This window comes from Nelusetta ayraudi, unplaced genomic scaffold, assembly GCF_046127955.1.
Source record: "Nelusetta ayraudi isolate G7.1 ecotype Tasmania unplaced genomic scaffold, CSIRO-AGI_Nayr_v1 ptg000042l, whole genome shotgun sequence".
In the NCBI taxonomy this organism is placed as follows: Eukaryota; Metazoa; Chordata; class Actinopteri; order Tetraodontiformes; family Monacanthidae; genus Nelusetta; species Nelusetta ayraudi.
The window spans coordinates 11,825,189-11,851,546 of NW_027466092.1; the positions used below are offsets into that span (position 1 = coordinate 11,825,189).

Here is a 26,358-nt window from a genome sequence, read left to right on the forward strand (position 1 = left end):
AGAAGAAAAAAACACTTGTAGTATACGGCTGTACACACACACACACACACACACACACACACACACACACACACACACACACACACGTGCACGCACCCTCTCTCTCTCCTGCCCTCTTTGTTTTGGACCACCCCTTTTCCCCCTGGACCAGCAGTCCAGTTAGCTGCTGTCCTCACTCTCCTCCTCCGCACTCTCCTCCACACTCAGCCACAGAAACCAACTGTCATGAAAGAGAAAGGTAGATAACTTTGTGTGTTAGTGTGTGTGTGTGTGTGTGTGTGTGTGTGTGTGTGTGTGTGTGTGTGTTAGTGTTTCTTTCGTGCTTGCTTTTACTTTGTGACACATTTTCTTCCATGAAAAGCAGCCTAATCTCTTACCAACATGTTCACTGTGTTGCTTGTTTTATTTTTCTCTTTCTAATTGTTTAATTTTCTTGCCTGAGTAAGGAGCATTTTCTTGCAATATAATCTTCTCCTGATCTGTCAAACTTTCTACTGAAGCTGATAGTCCGTGATGTGAAATCCTCACCTTGTGATTCCTGAAACATTAGTCCACTACCTTTTAACACCAGCTGCGATTCTTAAACCTTCGCCACAAACCTTAAAAGTTGAACTTATACTGAAAGAGCAACGGTGTAGTAGCCAAGTGGGGAAAAGTGCAAGTGCAGCTGTTCCAGCTAACTGTGGACCATCACGGGGAGATAAGACCAGCATGTGATTTCTGCACAATCGCCCCGTGTCTCAGCCTAATTATTTGATTTCTCAGCCACAAGGAACAAATTAAATGCATTGTTGGTAACATTTCTGTCGTGGCTCCTGGTTTAGTCAAAGAGTGTCTGCATGTTAAGGGACACACCCACCATTTTAGTTTAACCAAATAATAACTAATGCAAGATTGTTGGAACTTTTTTTTTTAAATGGGAACAGGAGGTGTAAAGGTTAAGCACGTCAGTGTAGTTAACTGGACCAAGGCTCAAGCCTTTAGTACGTTTTTGTTTTTCTATACTTATGGAAGAAAAATTGCTTGTATTGCAAACTGCCCGACAAGAAGAATCCATAGAAATATTATGTCATTGTCCTGTAGAGGCTTGGATTTATTATGTTTTTTTTTTTATCATTTAAATGGTAACTCAATACTCAAAAAGAATCAGTTGTACTTAAATCACAAACTACACCCTCTCACTCCCACACACACGCACACGCACAAACACACACACATGCGCACAGATGCAGATTGTCACTGCTTTATATAATGGGCTGTGTGATTAGCCGCCTATCTCAGGTTTCTCTCCATTTGCTGTCTTTCTAAATCTACCAGCCGCTAAGACTTGTCACCATATCGGCATTGCACGAGTTGAAGACAGCAAATAATAGATGGCTCTTTTGTGTGATGATGGAAAAAACAAGATTTTTGCTGAATCTGGATACAAGAGAATTTTTTTGTGTCAATGAACTTTAAAACTAGGCCTTATTTGTCTTAATGAAGCCATTCATTTAAAGAATTTATAAAGCACAGCCACCCTTGTCTTTATGGAATAATGAGTTATGCGTGTTTGTGTTGGCATTTTACTTTTGTCATGATAGAATACCAAAGTGTTCCAGGACAAGGGTCAGCCGGGCTGTGCATCCAGTTATATTTGGTTGCAGGGGCCAAAGGAAGGGTTCATCCCACATGAACAACATTTAATCTCCGAGTGCATGTTATATGTATTTCTGGAAAGGCCTGTAATACACTGTCCTACATGGAAAACCTATGAAAAATGGACTAACTCCTTGCCTAATTACCACGGCCAAAACTCCCTGACTTTGTATTATGTTATATCTTGTGTTAAGCGACACAGGCACTACTGTGCATGTCGTAAATAGTTTGTGTTTCCCTGCACGCAAAGGTCTTTAAGACTTTCAGAAGCCTCAGTCTGAGAGATCAGACAGTGAAGGGACACTGAATATTCATGTCTACCAGCAAACAAGCCAGTTTTACCAGGGGAAGAAGTGCACAGCGTGACGTGCGCACCAGTTTTTTTTGATTTCCAGGATTTGACGCCGTTTGTGACTTACACGGCTTGTTGCCACAGTGACAAATCTCCCCTGTTGTGAGGCAGATCGAGGCCCGCCGCTGCCACCACTGCATACCAAAGGTGCTCGGCAGTTTTCTCAGTATTCACGAGGCCTCACAAGTCGACTCGAGCCGCCGGAACAGTTGGGTAGCAGCTCAGAGCTGTTGAACGTCTCAACTCCTGGCTTCCAGTGCTGACAAACCCGTTTTAGTTTTGGCCGACTAACTGATAACAGCTAACAGCCATATTCCTAAACTGTGTGCCCAGCTGGCTGATGTGATCTTTTTGATGTGATGTGATCTTGATGTGATCTATCATGGCTGAACATTTTTTTTTTTTTTTTGGTCAGAAAAGATCACATATGTCTCTTTATCTATTTGTCTAAACACGGAGAGATGCGGTGCTCTCACTGCGCCACATTCCTTCCTCCCTCCACTAATCGCATTCAAGACCTTTCAAGTGGGCCTTGATTAGATTGTGCAGGAATCCAGCGCTCCCGCTGCCGTTTAGCACGGCAGAGATTCGCAGTGCAGGACTGAGACATCACGCCGCAGTAAACAGGAGGAGGAAAGGGACACTGGGGAACACGTACCGGTACAGTGCTTCTCTGTGTGGTCCTGTTGCTCTTCCCTGCGGATAACTGCAACTATCTGTCTATGTTCCTGTTCCACTGCAAAGCTTGTCCGTTCATTCTGTTGAGTTATGTAAGCAGTGACGGGAGGCCAATGCTGCTGTTGTCATGAAGTACTCTGACAGAAACGGAATTAACCTGCAGTTGTGGACAAAATGGGTTTTCATGATGAAGACCGTGCTTCTCATCTGTGCCTTTCTAATCCCCCCATGTTCAAAATGTTTGGATGGCTGCGTGTGGATGTTTGATTTGCATTTGCAAACTTCACAAATGTCACGTCCTGACTACGGATTAGCTGTAGATTATTAGTGGTTGTTGAAAGAAAAAAAAAGTGCAGCCCTCAGGCCACAGACTGATGAATGGGAAAAATGTAAATCTTCAGACATTAAATAGAAGTAGTTGCTTTTAGTGTAAACTTGTTCTGAAAGACATTTCTGGACAAAATTGAAGTTTAAAATATTTGAGGTCTCGATAGATAGATAGATAGATAGATAGATAGATAGATAGATAGATAGATAGATAGATAGACTTAAAACCTTACTTAACCAATCACTCATTATCAGTATATTCAGGTATTATTATTTGCCATGTGCTCCACTGCTATTATAAGACAACTAAGACCACGACTTTTGTAAAGCTGTGACTTTCTTTCCCCTCAGTTCTACACACCCAGGATGGCTGCCACCCCAATGGGGGGAAGCGGATCATCCAGTGCTTCAAATGCGGACAGCCCTGCAGAGGAGAGGTGCTGCGGGTCCAGACCAACCACTTCCACATAAAGTGCTTCACCTGCAAAGGTCAGTGACGTCACTGTGTCCATGAGTACAGGTTGGCTGTCACGCTCTCCAGTTAGAACAAATGTCTCCAGCCACGTTTGATTATATTCTATGTTGGAAGACACCCGAAGTGCCTCACTGTCACATATCATCAGAACACATTCTAGGTTCATAACCAGTTGGTGAACTTGACCAAATCCGCTGATGAATATCTTTGGCTTCCTGCTGCATCAGCGTGTTTGTCAAGTGATACTTAATGTTCAACACAAACTGCAGGAAATGAAGCTATTAAACCTCAAGATGGAGTAGAACCTCCTGGGAGCTCTGTAACTTCGCCCATGCCATCAAATATAATCAACCTTTCGCTGCGTGCACAATGGGCTCTTGTGAGAAGCTCCCGGCTTGTCCGACATTCAGTCGAGCTGCTCGTGGAGAAAATATTTTCTCAACAGGCCATTGTGCCCGCTAATTGAAAGTGACGAGCTTCCCGTGTTTTTCGCCTTTTCATCCCACTCTGATGCTGCGCACAGCAGAGTAGACACAAAGAGTCTCTCAGAGCGGCAGAGCCTGCAGTATTTTCATCAGTGTGCAGTGCCAGTTTAATGGGGACACAATCAGAATGTCAAGTCCAGCTACAAGGTAATAAAACATAATCACTTCATTACAGGTGATTACAGGCGGGAAAAATCTAAATAATGGTATGCTGAAATACAGTACAAATATTTATACGCGCTGGCAATAGTGGTTAAATAAAACCATGAGGGGCATTAGGGAGAATATAATTGGAAAAACTTAATGGTTTTGTAATAGTGTTTATGTTCATATTTGTTGTGGTAAATTGAGAAAAATAATTATTTTTCTTAAAATTAAATTAAAGCTCAGTTCAAGAAGTTAGACAGTCCTTTCTTTAAATAGAGTCAGTTTTAGTAATTCCCCTCTTACACTTATTTCTTCCACAGTGATCTATTTTTTTAAGTATTGTGTTGGGGGTGAGCATGGCAGGAGGTTAATAATAGAGCATCTATCCTTGGCTGGGGCATTGTGTCATGGCAGGACGGCTGAAGTGTCGGTGGGGGAGGAGTGTCAGAAACAGGGATCAAATGGCCCCAGACAAGTTGACGACCAAGAAAAAAAAAGACTCCTGTTGCCTCCTTGACCATGAACTCATCACTCACACACACACACACACACACACACACACACACACACACACACACACACACACACAGAGGGAGAGAGAGATAGAGATACGAGCACAAAAACACTTAAGATAGCTTGGCAGAAATGGAAACACGAGACTGACCAGGTGTTTGACTTCCTCGTGCACATTTAAAGAGCCATTCCCTCTTGTTGTCGGGTGAAGAAGAGCTGTTGTGGGAATCGGGCAGCTCTCAGCAGGCGTTATCAGCCTTCCGTTTAGACAAAAAACTTTGCACACCACATTTACGGGAGCTATTTGGGAACAAATGTCTGCGGAGCTCTTGTTTGCCATTTTCTTGTAAGACTGTCCCATGGTGTTATTTTTAGCTGAGATTGCCGAGTTTTCTGTGTGCACATCAAATTTACTGTCAGGTACAAATAAAGAAACCTTGAACTTTGAACCATAAACCTTGAGATGACTGAGACTAAAGCATATTTAAGAGGGAGCCATTAAAATAATTTAAGGTGATTTTGTTGACCGTGTTATGTTGATCGATCTGATTTTTACTGACAGTCAGGCCAGGAAGGAACAGCTCGAGGCTTCTGATTGGTGCATCACTGCCTCATGAAGACCCACAATGAGCCAATTCTTACTTTGGGCTTCAGTGACCTTTGCTGTTGTTTTAATTTTAATGTAAAAAGGACACTTTGAAAAAAAACTGTTGCTACTGCAGCGTCTGACCTGTTCTCATTAGCACTAGCTGAATCGCTTGATTGTCTTCTTCTGTGGTTTTTAGGGCAGTTTGCAACAGTTGCACTTTGCCCAAGTCTCTACAAAAAACAAGTCCAATCAATTCAAACAATATTTTTTTTTTATTCATGAAGAACTAATCAAGCAGGTTGACTGATGATGGAACAGTCTGACAGACGACTCGTTGTGCAACACAGCTGAGGAAGTGTGCAGAATTTAAATCTGATCAAATCAACATCAGCATTGAATTAAGCCAATCTAGTCTCTACCCCTCCTGCAGGATATCACCGTAGCCTGAAACCCCGTTAAGCCACAGGTTGTCAGTATTTTCTGTTAGTCAACCCCTGACACTTGCTTGTGTGTCCACAGTGTGCGGCTGCGACCTGGCTCAGAGCGGCTTCTTCATGCGGAGCGGCGACTGCCTCTGCCCGCTGGACTTCCAGAGGCTCCACGGCACGCTCTGCAGCAACTGCAGTGAGTTTGTGGAGGGGGAGGTGGTGACGGTCCTGGGCAAGACCTACCACCCCGCTTGCTTTGTGTGCACCATCTGCAAGTAGGTGAACTACTGTTTAAAAAGTTGGAATCACAAGGTGGGTTTTTTTCCTTGTACCGCTGTGTAAATCTATGAACCTGCGTCCCTCAGACAGGCCTTTCCTGCCGGGGAGTGCGTCACCTTCAGCCGGAGGGACTGCCTCTGCCAGCGCTGCGTTCGCCCCCCATCCCCGACGTCGAGCGGCCTCAGCTGTCCCAGCAGTGAGTGGGGGAACATCCTGACATTTAATCCGCTGCTTTAATCAAAAAGTATTTATTCGCGAAAGCTTGACAATAGGTCAAGGACTTTGATCCAATGCAAAGGTACAATCAGCCTGCGGATTTATGCTCTGAACGTTGGCCAGCTGTGGCTCCTTTGCCAGCCTTTATTTAGTTTATCCTGAGCTGTTCAAGGTCAGTGTGGTCCGCCTGTCATCGTGGACGCGTAAAAAAAAAAATTCTTCAAGGCATTGTTTGTGTTTATGGATGCTGCACGCCAAGACCGGGCGTCAGCCGAGCCTATTAGCACTTTCACCACGGAGCTCAGTATCACCTTAAAATGTGTGTCACCCGCGGGGGTCCCGCCAGGTCAGTGACCTAGTCAAACGTGCGAGGAGGTCTATAGGCTTACTTCAACTTGAACCATGGAGGAGAGCTCAGCGGAGGATCCAGACTCACAAAGCCCCCCGGGGCTTAAGAGGATCTCGCTGCGGTGCCGCGATGAAGCAAAGCAGCTTGCAGCAGGTGGTGGAGTTTGACTTGACATTCAAGGGGGTGTCGTGTGTGTTTCCAGATCTCTGAGGTTCCCCCCAGGCTGCCCCACCGCAGCCTCATTTTATCCAAAAAAATGAATAAATAATTAAAAAATCGAGAGAAGCATAGAAAAAATCTAACGCTTTCTTGCACCTTCTGTTTCTGGGGACTTGGCAGTTTGGGGACGTGCTTGCTGCATACACTTAATATTTGTGTAGGACCTTTAAATAAGAAAACAAAATTTTGGTGTAAAAGTATTACATGAAGTCTGCCTGCTTATTTGTTGTACACTTTTGTAAGACATGGTTTCTGTGATGTCAGATTGTTCCGGCTGTGGTCGAGACATCAAAAATGGCCAGGCTCTCCTGGCCCTGGGCGGTCAGTGGCATCTGGGCTGCTTCAAGTGCAAAGCCTGCAGGAAGGTGCTGAGCGGAGAGTACATCAGCAAGTAAACACAAATTTCCCTGTTATACCTTTTCATTGTGCCCACAGTGTTCTCTATACCATAACTTAAACCTGACAATATAAATGCCCGTGACTACATGTTCTAATTATACATGTGTGTGTATATGTATTGACATAACCTTTTGTTTTTTCAGAGACGGCATTCCTTATTGTGAGAGGGATTACCAGATTCAATTTGGAATACAATGTGTCATGTGCCAAAAGTATATAACTGGAAAAGTCCTAGAGGTGAGGCTGTGATATGAGTTTGATCCCACCACTCGACAAGTCTGACTGTTTCAAAGCATGATGCCGTAACTTTGTAGATGCAAAGGAATCTGCTCACATAAAGTAGATTACATATTCTTGATCATCCATATTTTTGGGGGAATCTGTTTCAGGCTGGGGACAAACATTATCACCCCACGTGTGCCAGATGCAGCCGATGTGACAAATTGTTCACAGAAGGGGAGGAAATGTATGTGCAAGGTCAGTCGGAAATACTTTTATCTGCACCGAGCGATGCACTTGTATGGAAAAACTGCAGATCCTTCGACTGTGAGTCAGTGCAGCAGATAACTGTTCATGTCTTGACAGGATCCACAGTTTGGCACCCACAGTGCAGAGGCAGTGGCAGCAGCCACAGCAGCCACAGGATGGAGGACGGTGACAGGGTAGGAAGTCTTTAATGAGCTGTGTGTGTGTGTGTGTGTGTATGTGTGTGAGAGAGAGAGAGAGAGAGAGAGAGAGAGAGAGAGAGAGAGAGAGAGAGAGAGACAGAGAGCCAGGTCCTTATGTCTCTCCTACACAGGTGCCTGTCACCGAAACTTTGTTTCATTAAACTCGTTTCATGTCACCATCTCTCCTTTCTCAGGTCGGCAGACCAAAAACTCCCAGTCTTGATTTCTATTACCCACCTCAAGGCCTGAAGGTCAATAGTGTGAGCTGCCCTGCGCATCCGCATAGCAGGCTGTAATCTCATGCCTTGAGATTAGCCGCACGGGCTTGTTTCACATGCAACACGAGCACTTTGTGCACTGGCCTGAGCTCTTAGGTCTTGCGTGTCACTTGAAAGGAACTGAAAATTTCAGACTTTTCAATTCGTAGAATGATTGTGAAAGATGAGCTCCCGCATGTGGCACATTAGTTTGGACCAAGTTGCATGTTTGGCCGTGTCATCTGCTGTCAGCAAGCAGTATCTGCAACATGTAAAACATGCTTGAAAAATAGTCCCATATTATGCAAAATTCACTTTCTCACTATTTCTAACCATAATACGAATATCTGTGCGGTCTGTGATCTCTGCAGAAATAAGAATAGTCATACAACACATCATTTTCTGATTTTAATTGCTCTACTGTTTTGTTTTGTTGTTTTTTTTGTTTTTAAAATGTCCTAGAATATGGGAATTGGCCATTTTGATGATGATAATGATGTCACAAAGGGCACAGATACTTCTTACAGGTTATCCCCAGCCAGACAAGTGAAAGGTGGAACTACCTGGGGTAAAGCCCACTGTTTTTGCAGAAGGCCTTAAACAGAGGGCTGAATATAATATGCTGTTCCATGGAGATTGGTAGATAGAAATTAATAATGCAAAGCCATCAGAGTCTAGTCTAAGATGTGCAAATAGGTATAATGTGGGACATTTAATCTGCGTCATCTCATGCTTGAGATAAAAAAAAAAAAATGTCAATAAAATCAGGTGTTCGTTTGAGGTATTAAAAGAAAAGATTTAAAAAGCCATTTTGTCTCTCTTTTATTTTTTCAGACTGCCAGATCCTCTTCTGAAAGCTCCAGCTCCAGACCCGGCTCGTGCACGCCTGGAAGTCCCAGTCGAACGATCTGCGTAAGTTCCGGCGTCCACATCTGCCGAACGTCTTCCACGTTGCTCGCTTCGCAACGGGGCTTAATTCACTCTCATTTATCCTCTGTTTGCACAGGGGAGTCGCACGGACAGTGTCGGTCTTGCAAGATGTTAATATTGACAATAAAACGCAGACAGCAAATTTAGCAAAAAAATAATAGTCTAAATGAATCTACATCTCTACTGAAAAAAAAAACCTTTTTATTTCTGTCCCCCTGTACCTTGACTGATCGGAACTTTTATTTTTGCTTGCTTTATTTTGCTTGTGAGAGAAAGAGCGAGATTTCAATTGTGGTTGAATGACAACGAGCCCGCGGAATCAACCACACATTGAAGGGGAATCTCCATTTGTTTGGCTTCGAGCAATCTGAATGCGCTGGCACTTCAGATGGCTTTCCATGGTTAAACGCGACGTGGTGCTTTCAGTGTCCCTGCTGGTTTATTGTGTGGAATAAACTTTACCTCCCTCCCCCATGTAAAACAACTCGCCCCATGAGTCTCCATCACACGTGAAGACAAGTGAAACATAAGCGAGCCTCCGAGATTATGTTTTGTTCATCCAACGTGCCAAAGTCAGACTACCGTAGTGTTGCGGGATTAAAGTTTTATTCCTTTGTGCAGTGATGTCATGCAACCTTTGACCTTTGACCTGACCTCCGCTGACCTGTCTGCTCCTTTCACCTCCTGCCCTCCGTTTCCTCCTCGCCTACACCCCTCCCTCCCTCTCTCCCTCTATCCTTACCTGTCCCAGGCAAAAGTAGATAACGAGATCATTGATTACCGAGACTTAGCGGCAATTCCCAGAGTCAAGGCTATATATGACATAGAGCATCCTGATATGATATCCTATAAGTGTGCGAACGGCAACTCCTCTACTTTGGACAACAAAGCCAACAGGCAGGAGAGGCAAAGCCCTGCAGAGGTAACCTCCTGCGCTACCATGCAAGTTCACACTCAGTGGCATGTTTCTGTGTCATTGACTTTAAATCCTGTTGTCTTGCTTTGACTCGTTGCACTTCATCAGACCAGACCAGCGAGTTGTTGTAAGCGAATAATACACCTGCAGGCACACAGGACCATGCCTCATTGACAGTTTTGGAACATGGAAGAATGTTTTCTTTAAAGTTGGGTTTTCTTTAAAAAAATAAATAAAATAAAATAAACGTTTTACTGTGCATATTTCCCTTCGCATTAAACCTCATACACATCTAAATTCCAATACTGGCTCAATTTCCCATTTTTTAAAATTCTATTTCAAAACATCTTAAACGTTAATGTGTGTCGCTATGACATCATCGGGGTTGTATGTCTTGTCTTTTTTCTGAGTTTAGAGAAACATGAAATGTCTTCTACTTTCCAATTCATTCCTCTTCTCCCTGTCCTCCCATTCAGTCTCCAGGAAATGTATCTGTGAGCACAGAGGTAAATATTTACTTGATTGTTCATAAAACTAAATTCAAGGTTCCACATTCAGAACTTTACTTTTTGCATTCCTCACTCCGGTGGAGCAGCCACACGTGATTAATCGTCCCAAAAATTCAGTAGATCTGGTAGGGATAAAGCAGTGGGATTAGGTGGTGGAACTCAACAGACCTTCAAACGGTCACTTCAAGCATAAATGCACCCAAATCTTTGGCACTGGTGACCACATGTGAATACTTTCCTCAGTTGCAACTACTATTGTTGTTTAATGCCGCTTAAAGATGAAAGCCAATTTCTTCACAGAGATAAATGTTTACTAGACATTAGTCAAAAGGAAGCCAACACCCCGCACATTACAAAATAGCTGAGGGCAAGACATTGAATCTCCGGTAAAAACACAATATGTATGCTAAAGTAACCCGTTCTTGAAGAGGTATTGCATTTCATATGAAGTTAACCACAAGTTAAAGGAGTGAAATTTAGACTTAGGGCTGGCAATTATTCTTTAAGAAAATATAACGTTTTTGCCCCATCATCACTAATTTTGCAGAATGTGGCCTTTAATGAAACAAAGATATAAACCGGACCCTAATGTTGCATTTTAAACTTGTTCCTTCCTCCTTTACAGGACAGCCTTGATGGAAGGAAGACCATCCCAAAATCAACCAGCCACGGCTCGTTCGGAATGCACGCGATGTACAACCGTCACAGCTACTCCCCTTCAGTGTCTCGGTCGCCACAACACTTCCACCGACCAGGTGAGAGAAGCCAAAGCCAATTTATGTTTATTTATTTATTTATTTTTTAGGAAATCACCTTTGTCTTCTCTGGCCTAGATGAGATTTTAACCCCACAGATCACATCTGTCACCACTTCCCTTCTTTCCCACTGTGCACTTCCTTCTCCTCCTTCTCCTCACCCCTGCCCCCCACCTCCCACATTCCTAATAAGCAGGATCAATGTTTTCTGCGTCTTTATGCTCTCGCAAAAATGACACAAGCCCCACTTCCTCTTTAAATCACCACTTTCCCTCCCAGGCTGAAGGTAAGATCCCTTGCTGCTCCTCTGCATCCCTTTTCTCTCACCTGTATGTTTTCATAAGTATGCACGCGGCAAGTACAATAAAAAACAAAAAAATAATAAAATAAAACAAGAAATCCAGCCTTAAGTAATTACTGAAACTGCACCGGTTATTGGAAAACGTCACAGCTGAAGAAGTAGTTTAGGTTCTTTATTAGTAATGACACTGAGCCATCTAGTGGCAGGTTGAGAGAGAATCCCGGTCACACATTTCTTGTTCCTCCGCCCCATTTTGGATATTTTTGCTCTGTAACCTTTCTTTTCATTTCAACACATTCAAATAGCCAGAGAGGACACCAAAGAGGGTAGTGTAACAATATGCTTGATTAAATACATTTTCAAATCCCACTGACTGTTCGATTGATCGTTCTATTATCCAAGAACAACGTGTGTCTGTAATATCTGTCAGTAAAATCCCCAGAAATGTGAACAGAGAGACAGACAGACAAGCAGTTTGTTTACGTGATTGTAATGCACAGCAATCATATATATATGTATATATATATAAATATATATATATATATATATATATATATATATATATATATATATATATATATATATACATATATGTATATATATATATATATAAATAGATACAAACAGTATATTTACTACATTCCTCCATATCTCAGAGTACATATAGTCACATCCCAGGTGGAGGATGACATACAAACAAAATGTGACAGAAAAGAAATCAGACGGAATATTGGGTCTTGCGAGATTAAAAAAAAATAATAATAAAAAAATAATAATTCTGCAGGTTAATAAAACCAAACAAAAAAACAAGCAGTATATTTGCTGTGGCTCATTTTTGTATTGAATTTACCCACTGACTCTGTTCTTTTCCTCAGCAGTTGACGAAGGCCTTGACATGTACAGGAGGCCTCCGATTTACAAACAAGGTACTGCAATACCGTCCCTGCCTTCCTTTATTCCTCTTAATCCACAGACTACATGCAGTTCTGCTGGTTTAAGGGATGCAAATTACTGTACATTCAGACAGCTACTGCTACTGCCACTACACACTGTTGATGTTGACTTTGACATGTTTTTGTTTTCAGTTGAGCGCACGTTTGAAAAAGAATCATTCCAGGGCCAAAGCACATTCCTGCAATTGTACCTATAGGCATGAAAAAGTGCACTATAAATAACTAAAGAGAAGTAATACAATAGCGACACGGTGGCGCAGTGGTTAGCGCTGCCGCCTCACAGCAAGAAGGTCGTGGGTTCGATTCCGGGGCTCAGGCCTGGGACCTTTCTGTGTGGAGTTTGCATGTTCTCCCTGTGTCTGCGTGGGTTCTCTCCGGACTCCGGGTTCTCCGGCTTCCTCCCATAGTCCAAAAACATGCATGTGAGGTCAATTGAACACTCTAAATTGTCCAAAGGTGTGCATGTGAGTGTGAATGGTTGTCTGTTTCTATGTGGCCCTGCGATGAACTGGCGACTTGTCCAGGGTGTCACCCTGCCTTCGCCCTAAGACAGCTGGGATAGGCTCCAGCAGACCCCCGTGATCCTGAAGAGGAATAAGTGGGTATAGAAGATGAATGAATGAAAGTAATACAATAAAGTACAAGTTAACAAGTCTGTGAACTTGAACAAGTTCACAGACTTGCTAGGCCTGTTGTAAGCTAGACTTTCAAAAAAAGAGAGCAGTCCTGAGAAAAAGAGCTATTTAAAGCCACTGGGGAGGTATATTTTGCTCAGTAAGACTGATCTTCGGGCACAGGGCCCAGTCTGACTGTAAGTCGTCTCATTATAGGTTAATCTGTCTGCTGTTTCACTTTCACACAGATCCAAATTCCTCCAGCTCTCAAGCAGCCTCTCTGCCTGGATACGGTCGCAGCGGCCTTAATCCAGTAAGAGCTGCACGTCACCCTTCCCTCGTATAATTGTGTAATGCTGTTGTTGTACGAGACGCTCCTTTGACTGCTGTTGACTGATTCCTGTGCACAAACAACTAACAACGTGATGTGTTTCCCTCTCGTCAAGCCGCGCTCGGCTGATTTCTCCCGTTCCAGTGGTGACAGATTCCGAGGTAAGTGTGCCGTAATGCGTACAGTTCCATCGCAACAAAATTCTACAGAATTATTATTTATTTTTTTACATTTGAAAATTAAAAAAATATGAGAAAAATATAAGATATAAAGAGGAAAAAATAGGAATAAATGAATTTCTTTTTTACAAGTCTGCAAATTATCATTTTTCTTTCTTTTTTTCTACCTCCTTTTCAGACTTTAAGGTATGTGAGAGCAGCTGGACGGAGCTCAAAGCTCTGCACTCAACACAATAGTTGAGAGGAACAATGTGTGATCACATTTGTAAGAGCACATGTGAGAACTTTGCCAAGAATCTTCTCCATGTGCTGCTCTGTCTGCTCTGAGCCTCTTGGCCTGTTTTGTGGCCTGGACCCCCTCCAACATCAATTTCAGTTAAAATCATGAAAATATTTCCATTTCCATTTCCATTTCTAACTCTTTGACTACATTTAAAAAAAAAAATCCATCCTGGAATAACTCTGCCGTGTCCTTCTCCGGCTGCATGTGTGTGCTTCCCCTGCAGTTCCCCCATGACGGCTCACATCCTCTAACAGGAATGGAGAGAGGAGTGTCCATGCCTAACTTGTTGGAACCAAAAGCAAGTATTGTTTGCACATCCATGCTCTTTGACAAGGCTTCAAATTCTCTTTACCTTAACTCAAGGATGTAATTGCTGCAGTCGTTCAACAGCTCCAGGCTGGTCTTGCGATGTCCAGGACACCATATCCTTTGTGGGAATATCGACACATACTGATGAAGCAGGAATATTTCCCTTTTAGGCGAGAGCTAGACAAATATTGATGATGACTGCGCAACCATGCAGCATGCAACTAATTTTGCATGTCACGTGTCGTTTAAATGGCACCTTGAGGCTAGGTAGCTAGCTCACTGCATTAACCTTGCAATGGACTGACTGTGTCTGCATGTTGTTACTCAACCTTTTCGACTATTCTCTGCCATATCCAGGTCTACCCGTATGAAATGCTGACAGTTGCCAACAGAGGGCGAGTGAAGCTTCCCAAAGACATTGACAGAACAAGACTGGAGGTAGAGTCCTTTTTTTTTTATTATTATTATAGTTTGATGCTTTTTGATCATTTGCTAGCCTAAAGTTTATTTATAAAGGCCCACGTCATATAAAGTCCTCAAAAAGCAGTTTGCTTTTGTTTGCCAATTATATTTACATAAAGTGCACTTCCACCTTCCAGGGTTTTTATATTATGGTTTTTCACTCACTGAGCCTTTAAATGGTGATGAAAATAAGATTTGCCACAAATTATACATTGTAAGTTAAAGCGCTGAACTTGACTAAAGTTAACCTTTCAAAATCTTTACTTTTTTAAATAAATGCTGGAAATGTTCACTTCAGGTTATAGTCAAATTGTAAGTGTAATCCTATGGCAATGTTGTCATTTGCTCTTATTCAAAAGCAGATGAGACCATACTGAGTCAAACCAACAGTTTTATTAAGAAAAGAAAATTGCAGGACTTTTTGCCCATGATGCAACTGTTTGTCTTGGTTTCCTCTACAGCGCCACCTGTCCCCTGAGTCTTTCTACAATGTCTTTAGTATGGACATTCAGGAATTTAACGAACTTCCACTGTGGAAACGAAATGACATGAAGAAGAAGGCAAATCTCTTCTGAATGCTGCCTGGAACAGAGTTTCACTTCTTTCTTTTTGTGCACTGCATGTCAAGCGAGGACCTTAAAATAGGTTTGGAACTACAGATAAGCAGCAGTACAATGCTGTGCTCCCCAGTTAGTTTCGGTAGGCTTCTGAAAATAATTGATTGCATTTTACACCCTAAATCAGATACATGTGGACATTATTGATTTATGTTCCTGGAAATGTTGTCTGAGTTTGTCTGTTTTGTGAGGACAAATGTCTACAAAAAGAGTGGAATTTAAATGAAAGGTAATGCTAAATTTGTTTTACTCTGAAAACACACTAACTAGGATGTGCAATATTTTTTAACAACTGTCTCAAGTATTTACAAATCTTCATATCAAGGTAACAAATTTCAAAGACTCTTTGAATAATTATTCTACATGAAGAGATTGAATAGAAATGTTCCTTGAAGGTATATTTAGGCATGAAAATGTCAACCTGGAAAAGTCTTTTTGTTGTTTGGTTTCCCAAATGTGCTATTGTGTTGTGTTACTCCCTCACTTCTGTTGCACATACGTCTAAGCACAAAACTTAAACTTAATTGTGCTCAAATCAGTGCTTTTAAATGTTGACTAACATTTAATGACAATTCTGTGCTTTTTTTTTGTTGTTCATGTTTGCTCTGTATTTTTGAACAAAAAGACACTCATTCTGCTGCACCAGTGCGTCAACTCAAGCACACAAAATAAAATCCTGCTCTTCCTATAAGTAGAATGAATTGGTGTCTTTTTGAATGAGATCAGTAAACACAGTTATTTTGGTGTAATTATTCAGTTTTTGGTCCTTGGTGAATCTCACAACTTTTTGCAGCAACTTTAAAAAAAAAAAATCAATAGTGGCAAAAACAGCCCAGAGAAGGAGACATTTTTAATCTGGTTCCTTTTATTTCGCGATCATTCATACTGAAAAAAGAAAAAGAAATGTGCAAAGAAAACAATGAAATCATTGTAGCTGTTGTGGGTGTGTTGTGTTAGATTTCTTTCCAAGTACAAAGTGTTGCTGTCTTCGCATTCTAGCATATCTGACCATTATGTATTCATTTGTATATCTCACGCTCTCCTAAAAAATATGTACAACAATAGACATTAAGTTTTACTCTCTTCCACTTACACTGTTGCTGTCTCAAGTAGCCAAGCTGATTGGCCGAGCTGTCGTGAGAAGCCAGCTGTTTTCCTCCACCAGGGTCACTCGGATTAGATCATAACTTGTGTTCAGTGCCAGTTGCCTGTTGGATTCCCATGTAAATCAGTATCAGAAACATCTTTATATCTAAACATCTTTAGTGTGTCCTGCCTCAACTGACAGCTGACTCGTATGGTCACCTCGTCATCAACCCTGATAACAACCATTAAATCAAATCAGGCTTTGTAGCAGACAAAGAAAAAAATAATAAACAAACAAACAAAAAATAAAATGAATGGCAGAACATCTGAGGGAAGTTGTGGCTGAGAGATGTCGTTTGAGAGAACTTTGTCATTTATTTACTTTAAATCATTCTGATCTGAATCGTTTTTGCACAATCCGCACTCAGTGCGTGTACTCTCACTCGAGACAACAGGTGGTGCACCAATGCAAAGCATGACAACATTTTTATTAGATCACATCATTGTGCAACCGTTCATATTTTCACATATAAAAGCAGCTGTGTTTTGGAATGATTGCAGGATCGCTGAGTAAAACTCATCTGCTATCCATAACTCATACATTCCATTCCAGATTTAAGGTCTGACATCTTTCTCTCTCTCTCTCCCCCTCCCTCTCGCTCTCTCCATATATATACCGTATATACTGTACGTATATACATATATGCGTGTGAGTGTGTGTGAGTACATATGTATGAACATAAATATATAGATATGTATACAGAAATACATGACTATGTACATGTAAACACACACACACACGCACATATACATACATTTTTATTTTTGTCAGGACCAGCCACTGGACATTGTTACACCAACAGGTGGTGCCCTTGAACTTATATAAGAATTCTATACTGATTTCATGAACAGTTTGCTGAAATGTATCTTATGCATTTACTTCACTTTACACTGTCCTCAAGAAAAACAGATGGTTGGTAGTTATCAGAACAAGAAGATAATTTAAGTGAACCATGGTACAAAATAAGTCAATGGAATGTTATAACAGTTCCTCAAATTGTTTAATATTTAAAAAAAAAAATAATACAATTTAGGTTTTGTTTTTTTGTTTCTCTAATGGTAAGTGTCAGAAATGCAATAGCTTAGTTTTATAAACTATATATGTTTTTCTAATTGCCTTAATTTCCCCAAAAAAATAATTAAGGAAAAAGACAGAAGCCCTGCCAGGCAACATTAAAACATGATTGTAGTGCAGTTGGGATGGCATGATCATTTTCTAAATTACTACAACAACAAAAAATCTGGGCAGATCGTTCTAACATTTAAAAAAATTGAAGTCAGGTGCAGATGATAAACTACTTTTAATAGCAGGTAAATAGTTGGCTGTAAAGAAGTACTTCTTTGCAGCACACACATTCCTTTTCATGGTTATCTGCCATGGTGCTTGCAAGTGTTTCATTAAATGTTAGTCAATTAAGGATATTTAAAATGCATTTAAAAATTTAGACAGATTGCGAAGGTGAATTGCAAAATGCTACCAGGGCCTTCTGAAAAAAGAAAACCATACTAAAATAAATAACAAAACAAAATGCAGAATCCTACAATGTGAAGTGATGATGACTAGGGGACATATAACAAAAGAAATGTAAAATTATTTCTTTATTAAACATATAAAGCAGAGGTTCTGATTTCAAGTTCAAGAGTTTCGACACCAACAGTCCAGGGTACGTGGTAATGAAACTGACAGTGTGACCTATCGCCTGTCCTGTTAGTGTGTATTGAAGAACTGCAAAAACATGTGCGAAAAACATAAACAGCCCTCCAATAACAGCCATGTAGCCCCCGGTAGACCCATGATATGAAGAGGAAATATTAGTTCAGGCCCATTCTAACAACAGTTCCACACAGGGGTTAATATTTGTTGTCGTGGGCTCTTTAAAGCCCACCTAGCTTAAGGGAAAGTATTGGGGATTTTCTTCCAAGCTTTCTATTCGCCCGTCCCGGACAAGGGGCACCGTTGCGGGCGTGTCCACGAATCTGACTGGCCAGCGTCGCTGTCACTCTCTCTTTAAGCGCCTCCCGCTTTGCTGTCCACCTACTGGATGTGTATGTGCGGGCGTGTGCGTGCGTGTGTGACGGTTTTCACGAAAACATTCACCGCAGCCTGGCGGAGCAGGGAGCGCTGCTACGACGAAGTGAGAGCCGCCGCAACGGAGCTTCTCACGGGCACGACACTTTCGACACTCATGGCGTCTTTTAAAGTTGGATAACGGCGCGTGGCCTTGAAACGGACGCGAGAGGAGAAGGACTCTCGTCAAGGGAATGCTTGCGCTTTCACTTGTTAGATGAAAGAGACGGGGAGAGGAGAGGAGTGCGCGCGTCCGCGCGCGTGTGTGTAAGGTCTGAGGGGGTCCGAGGTGGACACCCTCCCCCGGCATAGAAACGTTCCGCCCGATGGAGGCTGACGGGACCCTCGCAGCGAGCTCCAGGCCCCTAACCCGGGACGTCACCTGGCAAACGTAGAAGAAGAAGACGCAGAAGAAGAAGAAGACGAGCACCTCGGCAGCCGGTGGCGGCGGCCCGCAATTAAAGGGAAAAGAGACGGCGGAGCACACCTGTCTAGCGTCGCTTATTTGACAACTCCGTCACAAGCCCCCCCCCACACACACACACACACACACACACACACACACACAACTAACTTTGCGGGTCAACGTCAGCTGCGGCAGGCAAGCTTTCACCACCACAGCCACCGCCAGCACCTTGCGCAAGATGACTATGATAGATATAACTTAACGAGAGGTTATCCAGGTAACCGAGGGCAAACACACCGTCGCCTCTTTTTCCAGTTGAGCGTCACGGGGTTTTGTTCCAGAAAGTTGACCTGCGGACGTTTCGCCCATCGGATGTTTTTCTCATCTGTGTACAAGTTTTGAGCAGCCTTGTCGCGCAAATAAGGAATTCTTGGATTTTTTTTTTTTTTTTAAACCTTGTTTTATATTCTTTACTCACCAATCATGTCATTCAAAGAAAATGCCTGTCGTAAGTTTCAAGCAAATATTTTCAACAAAAGCAAGTGCCAGAACTGCTTTAAGCCCAGAGAATCACATTTGCTGAACGACGAGGACTTAAGTCAGGTAAGAAGAAGTCATGCTACTATGTCACCTTTCTGATATTGTGTCTTTATATTTTTATATGTGCAATGTATCAGTCGTGAGGCGACCAGTGGCATGTGTCAATAGGCCATGAAGTGCACAGGCGAGGCTAATTGAACACAATTATTTTGTTGCTCCAGGGTGCATATTGGCCCTAATTCATGCAGATAGGCCTTCACGCTGTCCCATTGCTTCCATTACAGTAGCGTGTTATCAGCTGCCTGTGTGGAATATTTCTTTTTGCCGTCACATCTGTGAAATTTTCGTACTTAAAGTTCAAATCAAGTACTACATCCTTATCTTGGACACTGCAAGACTGTCAGTGTTCCAGTTTGCAGTAATGGATTAAGGACACAAACATAGATCTCTGCAATATCCTGGTTTGATATCTGTTGATATTGGAGCCAGGTCAGTGCAAAGTACTCTGGCCTACATTCTGACGTTTGTCTCTGATAGACAAGTGTAGTCGGACAACTTCAAGGTCCCAACACGAAAGATATTATCAGATATTATATTTTATATTTTATTTTCAATCGTGAGCTGAAGTGGAACGATCTCAAATGCACAACAGATCTTCAGAAAATACAATTCTTGCCCTCTGTTTGCAGGCTTGTGCAATATTGCTTGTATTTAGCTTCCTGGTTGAACTGATGCTTTGTTGGGCGTTCCATCAAGGCAGCCCTGCAGAAGCTTCAGTGTGGTTAACCAATAGATTCCTGGCCGTGTTGTTGCCTACCTGTGACAGCTCTTTGTGATGTCACCACGGCAGTGTTTCTAGAACTGCTTGATTTATCGCAGAAGATTATTAACGTTCCTGAATGAAATAATTGGCATACTCGAGGACCAATTAACACTGGCTTCCATCCAGGTAGATACCTTTTATTTAAATGACATTTGTGTGACTGGCACCAGCCAGTCCTTTTCCAAAGTCTACAACATGGCAGCGAGGACCGACAGCCCGCTCCCCAACCCCCCAAATCACGATAAGTGGCTTCCCCGCTGGAACGGAAATACTCCTGAGGTTATGTCTCAGTGGAATTTCTCACCCTTGAGTTTTGGATGGCTGCACCAAGTGAGAGGTTATCGTGTGTTGACACTGAGACCCTGAGCGGCCTGCTCGTCTTGCCTCATGTTTTCTGGTGGTCCTCCGCCACAAGGCCTGTGAATGTCATTCTCTGCATACTTTCATTCAGAACTCTTGGCATTTCTTTTGCCAACCCAGCAGCTCTCTCCGCAAACAGTCGTTTAGCGGGAGGTGGGGCGGGCTTTCTTGGCTGTTGAAGAAATGAGCATGCACGCAAGTACAGTCAAACAAATCCATGAAGCCACTGAAGGATAAAACAATGACCCAGATTCATACTACGCATTTCTCTCTCTCCGAGGAAGACTTGCTGTCGGGGCTGTGCTCCAAATTACACACTCCTTTTAGTTTTTAAAGTCTGTCCTGCTGCTGCCATGAGAACAAACAATGGTGCTATGATGCCTGTGTAGTCTGGGATGTGATCTGTCATTTCAGCACCTGTGAATGAGCTGACACCCGTCTGTATTTCTGAAGGTATACTCGATCTGTCAGTCTGCCCTTTAACAGCAAATCCATGTCCAGGAACAGTGGATTCTTATGTAGATGCATGGTTTGGTATGTTAGTCACCCCAAACATGTTGTACAGGCTGTGTCTTCTTTCCCGCATATTTGGTTGAAAGGATATTAAAAGGCTGAGGCAGCGTCCACATTTCTTTGTGAGTTTATCACATTTTCTTTTTCTCTGAAGAGAAGGAAGCTGGTGTTCCAGCATTAGTGTGAGTCCACTCTGACTGTACTGCCCTTTCTCACAGTCCTACTATCACATTGTCTCATCTGCATCCTGTGTGCTATCGCCTCCCCTAGTTGTTCAGTGGAATCTTGGCATTTTTCTCTGCACCCCTCCACACCCCTTCAAGTTCACCCAGAACTGCCCAAGGTGACCGTTGGCAGTCCCTTTGATGTCATTTTTGTGCACAGACCTGGTTGGCAAGCTGGAAATCGCGCTGTAGCTCCTGTAATCAAAGTGAAAGAGGATTTCACGCTGGATTATACTGAGCTGTACACGGGAAGTTATGACTGTAATCAAACCCACTGTTGGAGGGACATGGAGGTGTCAAGTTGCTGTAAATGTCAGTGCTTTTCCAACTTGATTTGTAGGCAATTGTACTTTAGTCTTGGTGGTGGTGGGTGGGTAGTATCTCAGTTAAATAAAATACCTGAGTATTAAGATCTTTTGGTAGAAAAATGTTAAATATATTCTTTACACATTCTCCAAAATAGTTCTTCTGTGAAAATAACCCTGGGTTGTTTGCGCAGATGATCTTAGGCTGAGGCAAAATGGCTCTCTGCAAGAATGCTGGAGATCACATTCATACCAGAACTGCTTCAGAGTGCCAAGCCAACATATAGTAAATCTCTCAGTTTTGACTTTCAAATCTGCAGCCACAAAAGCTCTCGGGCTTTGCTTTCTCTCCTTTTCCCTCGTACTCTGTTTGTTTTTGCCCCCACTTCTTTTCTTTTTTTGCCTAATTCTGCCTCTCGCTGCCCCCTCCACCCACCAGTCCACCCACTTAGAGGATCAGAGGGAAAATCATGTGTTGGCCTTTCTTTTTTTTCTTTTTTTTTTCCTGGGACAGCATGGTGCTCTGGGATACAGCCAGCTGGAGAATGTAGCGTGCAGTGAACTGAAGGCAGCTAATGGCTAATACACACCTTACTGAAGTTAAAGTGTGTGTGTGTGTGTGTGTGTGTGTGTGTGTGTGTGTGTGTGTGTGTGTGTGTGTGTGTGTGTGTGTGTGTGTGTGTGTGTGTGTGTGTGTGTGTGTGTGTGTATATGGGTCACTGCATTTTATAAATCCCCAGCTCTATCTTGTTGTAGGATTGTTTTTATTTGCTTGTTTGTTGCAGTGTTTGCGTCCCTTCTCTAAGTGTGCTTTCTCCTCACCAGGCTAAAGCTGTATATGGAGGTTGGTTGCTGCTGGCACCAGAGGGAACAAATTTTGAGAATCCCTTACACAGATCCAGGGTAAGTACTTTCATTTTAGATAAAGGGTTAAATGTGTTTATGGTGAGAGTGTTCAGTATTTTACAGAAGGCTGAACATTCAGAATTTACAAATGGCGTTACTGTAACTCCACGTGCCAGAGTTGCAGCATGTCTGATGTCCAAAGCCAAAAACGCAACCAAGCAAACACAAAGCTCAGATACTCGCAGATCTCTGACTGACAGGATTGCCTTTTCCTGTTTTGAATTCCCTGGCCTTGCCGGCCTCTGAAATCAAAGAATCTTGTCTTTATAACTGCCTCAAGTAGCTGTAAACGTGATACTTGAGGGCAAAAAGAAGTTAAACTCTGTGGCACAGGAGCCACTGATAACCGAGAGTTATGGAAATTGAAGCTTTCTTTTTTTAAAGTCATATTGATGGACTTATGATGGTGCATTCTTCGCACCATGCAGGTAACACACCTCACTTCACAGGGACACTTTACACGCCTACTTAAACACCTCTAGCGATAGCTGAAGGAACCAAGCTCACACATTTATTCTGCCATTATGGATATTAATGTGCGAGGAAGAGTAGGAGAGTGTAGCCGAGCAAATGGGCTGGACGGATAAGTTCTCATTAGGAGGGAGCTGGGCAGGCAACCAAAGCCAAAGAGTCCTGCATCAGGCAAGCTGGGTGTGTCGTGTCACTGGCAGAGGTGGCATTCACCCCAGTGCAAGTCAGTAAATCATGAAAATGATTTTCAAAACTAACTTTCTTTCAATGTAGAAAAACTACATGGTGTTGCTTTAATGAGGGAAAACTTTTTTTGCCAACCATATGAGTGCAGCACTGAGGGTTTTGTGTCAGACTGCGTTTATGGTTGAAGTTTTTTGAAATTAGGGTCAGCTCCAAGGGTCCCTGGTAATGCAAAAAAAAAAAAAAAAAAAAAAGGCAATTAGCGTGCAAACCCTTGCTTTAATCTCATTATCCATTTTAACACTCGCTTCACATCAGACAGAAAGGGGATCTTGTTATTTTGGCTCTCGTCGCTGCTCCATGGATTCAGCTGCTTCCTGTGGGAGGCTCAGCTCGCTGTCAGACGAAGCCCTCACTTGGGAAGGAGTAATGCGCCTAATATTGACACTTATTTCATCCGTCCTGCCTTCCCAAGCAGCATGTGAAAGGGAGCTCCACTCCTTTCAAGCTACTTTTTTTTTATCAGCTCCCAGATTGAGCGGTGGTGGTACATCCCAAAGAAGGAGTCAAGAGAATGTGGGGGAGGAGAAGGAAAAGTCCCAGTTCTCACAGCCACACTGATGGCTTCCATATGGGGTTTTTGGTGAAAAGCACCTCTGGATCCTTCCACTCAAACTACTGTCAACAGTCTGCTGCTGCCTTGACATAATCACTCAAGTGTTCTGCCTTTCCTACAATCAGCTTCTCACCATGGGGGTATAATTGGTGGCCTGTGCATAGCGCTGAGTTGAGCAGATTGGTCAGCTTCGACCGACCAACAAGCAAATAACAGAGAAAAAGAGCTGACACTGGATGACTCATGTTTTGGAACTCCTTTAGTCTGACAAGCTGCATGTCTGTGACTCTGCTCCCTCCACCAACAACTCAATAAAACTCATCTGAAATCTCTCATAAGATACGTTTTCAAATCTTAATGTTTCATTTTGGACTTCAGTTCGGCAGATTTAAACAGAAAAGATGTCTGAAAACGGCAAATTTAGCCCTCTGTTTACAGACTCCCACAAAAATGCTCTTTTTTTTTTTTAACTTCTTGATGAAACCTCTGTTTTATTGGACCACATGTATGGAAGCGGATAAAAGTTGGCTGCTGCAAAGCGGTCTCAGAGGATGGAACCAGCAACCACCCGCCCTTGTGACATCATAATGAGCTGGTTTCCACAACTGCAAATTTTCTGAAGAAGGATGGACTTTTCTCATTTTTTCTGTTGGACTTTAATAACAGATTCAGGATAAATAATATTGTTGAAAACCATTGGCAAAGTGGATTTTTGTCAAATATGTGACGTTCAGAACCCCCCAATCTAAGCCAAACGATCTTACACCTTATGAGTGACATCTGTTCATGTGTGTCACTGAAATATTTGAATGAATTTTCTGTTGAAACATCTCAGTTCTCCACATTAAGACCTTCAGGGGATCTCTTACAAAGTCTCTTTTAATATCGAGACAAGAGCTTGTATTGACGCAAGCGGTCGGCCTTGAAGAGTTCACTGATCTCGGAACAGCCAAAAGTCTCTGCATGTTGTTTGCAGAAATATAGATGAAAAAACTTTATTTATGAAAGAAATAAAATCTCCCCTTGCACCCTTCGGGCTTATTTACTTCAACAAATTCCTCCTGTCTTCCTTGCTGTTGGACTTTCTGTGTCTTCGTCATACTGTGGTTGCAGCCTAACCACACACGATGCTGTTTAGGAGTTCTTGGATTTGTTGTTTGTGCCGTGAGTCACAGTTTACTGTTTGGTTCATAATGCAAAGGCTTTTTGCCAGCGTCGAACCACTGCTTTCACACCACCATTTAACTTGGCGTGTGAAATCTCACAGGTGTTTTTCCTGTTTTATTGTCTCAAACTTATTTTTTTTTTACAAGCCAAACAAACTGAAAGCTGAATGATGACGCAAAGCAATAAACCAGAAACGTAACTGATGTGCCATGAGTGTGCAAAGAACTGGTCTGTCTCTGCTTGCCAACCGTTTCATAAAGCTCTCTTGTCTTTGTGTATTTACATGTTTGCGTGTGTGGTCATGAGTCAATTGATGTGCCCACTGAGACTTCTAGAAATCTGTAGAGAGTTGAATGCAGAGAACCATTAATTATGCCTTTGTTGAAAGATGTCTGCTGTTACAATAAAGATTTTTTTTGGATAGAGAGACAACAAATTTGATATAATGTGATATGTTCCTCTTTTATCATCATCATCATGGTTTTTCTTCTTGTATTTGTTTTTTTTGCATAATACAGAAATGGCAAAGGAGGTTTTTCATCCTCTACGAACATGGCTTACTTCGCTACGCTCTGGACGAAATGGTGAGTCAAGTGTTTCCCCCTCCCACAAGTGTTTTTAGCTGCTTTTAATAATTTGTAATGTTATAAATGCTAGACCGGGGAAGCCATCATTGGGATTTTACACCAAGACTGACTGATTCTCGAGTGTTTTACCGCTGCTGCTCGTCACTCCCTCAGGGGAAGGGGGTCAAATGCAACCTTTTTGGGGACAATCGCTGATCATGGAAAGCTGTGTCTATTGATTATAATACCAGCCAGTTGTCAAGGTGAGCAGTTGCTGATGGGGAATTCAATGGATTGTTGGCAACCCGTTTCTTCTTCCAATACTGACTTCAGTGCTCATTCGTAGTTGTTGATAATTCCACTGTTATTTGTGTTGTCCTGCCATTAATCTCTTGCTTGGGGATGGGAATATTGAACATTTGGCCTGGATGACACATAGCTGAAGCGCAGACAGTTGGTTTGTCATCAAATCCTTCATCTGACTACACCCATTTATATTACTGGGCAATACAACTGTGCTTTATTGGCTCCCGTGTTCAGCTCACCGAACACACTGGCTGAACATTGTCAGTTTGTGTCTCCACCGCTCTCGTCCTTTATGCCCTCCTATTTCTCTTTCAGAATTTTCACCCGTTGAATTCATTTTTGCGTCCTTGACATGTTCTTTCCTTTGTGTGTGCCTTTCTGTTAATGAATCTTTGAACAATATTTCTTGTGAAAAGCAAGTGCCTGAGGAAAAATAAAAATCAAGGTTTAGCTGTAAACATTCTTCAAAGCTGCCAGTTATTATTATTGCGATTGCCAGTCTGCCGCAGGGTAACAGAAAACAAAAGGATTTGATGTTGAAAACTGTGATAATAGTTTACTTTGAGACAAATGCAGCTCG

At 42.4% G+C, this 26,358-nt stretch overlaps 2 protein-coding genes across 10 annotated transcripts in view; both read left to right on the top strand.

The window, feature by feature from the left end:
* The first annotated feature begins 155 nt into the window (after nt 1–155).
* Nucleotides 156–15,875, top strand: LOC142893653 (actin-binding LIM protein 1-like). 4 transcript variants are annotated; one of them, XM_076034445.1, is made up of 20 exons: nt 156–238; nt 3,347–3,484; nt 5,724–5,907; nt 5,998–6,107; nt 6,960–7,086; nt 7,238–7,331; nt 7,484–7,571; nt 7,680–7,756; nt 7,957–8,013; nt 8,854–8,931; nt 9,701–9,871; nt 10,342–10,371; nt 11,000–11,129; nt 11,326–11,415; nt 12,309–12,356; nt 13,246–13,310; nt 13,444–13,489; nt 13,686–13,693; nt 14,457–14,537; nt 15,023–15,875. In XM_076034445.1, the coding sequence occupies exons 1-20, from the start codon at nt 226–228 to the stop codon at nt 15,134–15,136; spliced, it is 1,749 nt and encodes a 582-aa protein (XP_075890560.1). In that variant the 5' UTR covers nt 156–225; the 3' UTR covers nt 15,137–15,875. The 4 variants fall into 4 exon arrangements, 3 of the variants coding, with proteins under 3 accessions (XP_075890560.1, XP_075890558.1, XP_075890559.1); XR_012927731.1 differs by lacking the exons at nt 13,686–13,693; nt 15,023–15,875 and adding an exon at nt 14,014–14,088 and having other exon boundaries at nt 12,306–12,356; nt 14,457–14,487; XM_076034443.1 differs by lacking the exons at nt 11,326–11,415; nt 14,457–14,537; nt 15,023–15,875 and having other exon boundaries at nt 12,306–12,356; nt 13,686–13,759.
* A 2,508-nt stretch (nt 15,876–18,383) lies between these two features.
* LOC142893654 (myosin phosphatase Rho interacting protein) overlaps nt 18,384–26,358 on the top strand; it is a 45,964-nt gene continuing 37,989 nt past the window's right edge. For 3 of the 6 annotated variants that reach the window (XR_012927732.1, XM_076034447.1, XM_076034450.1), the window contains exons 1-3: nt 18,384–19,401; nt 22,389–22,466; nt 25,425–25,490. Coding sequence is in view for 5 of the 6 variants with exons in the window: in XM_076034447.1 (XP_075890562.1) it covers nt 19,282–19,401; nt 22,389–22,466; nt 25,425–25,490 (264 nt within the window). In the remaining variant the exon portion in view is untranslated. The remainder of the gene's footprint in view (nt 19,402–22,388; nt 22,467–25,424; nt 25,491–26,358) is intronic. The other 3 variants (XM_076034448.1, XM_076034449.1, XM_076034451.1) reach the window with 1 other exon arrangement.

Coding starts and splice junctions, on each gene's coding strand:
- LOC142893653 (XM_076034445.1), top strand. Junction 7,332..7,483: donor TAACTGGAAAAGTCCTAGAG/GTGAGGCTGTGA, acceptor AATCTGTTTCAG/GCTGGGGACAAACATTATCA. Junction 11,130..11,325: donor ACAACACTTCCACCGACCAG/GTGAGAGAAGCC, acceptor CCTAATAAGCAG/GATCAATGTTTTCTGCGTCT.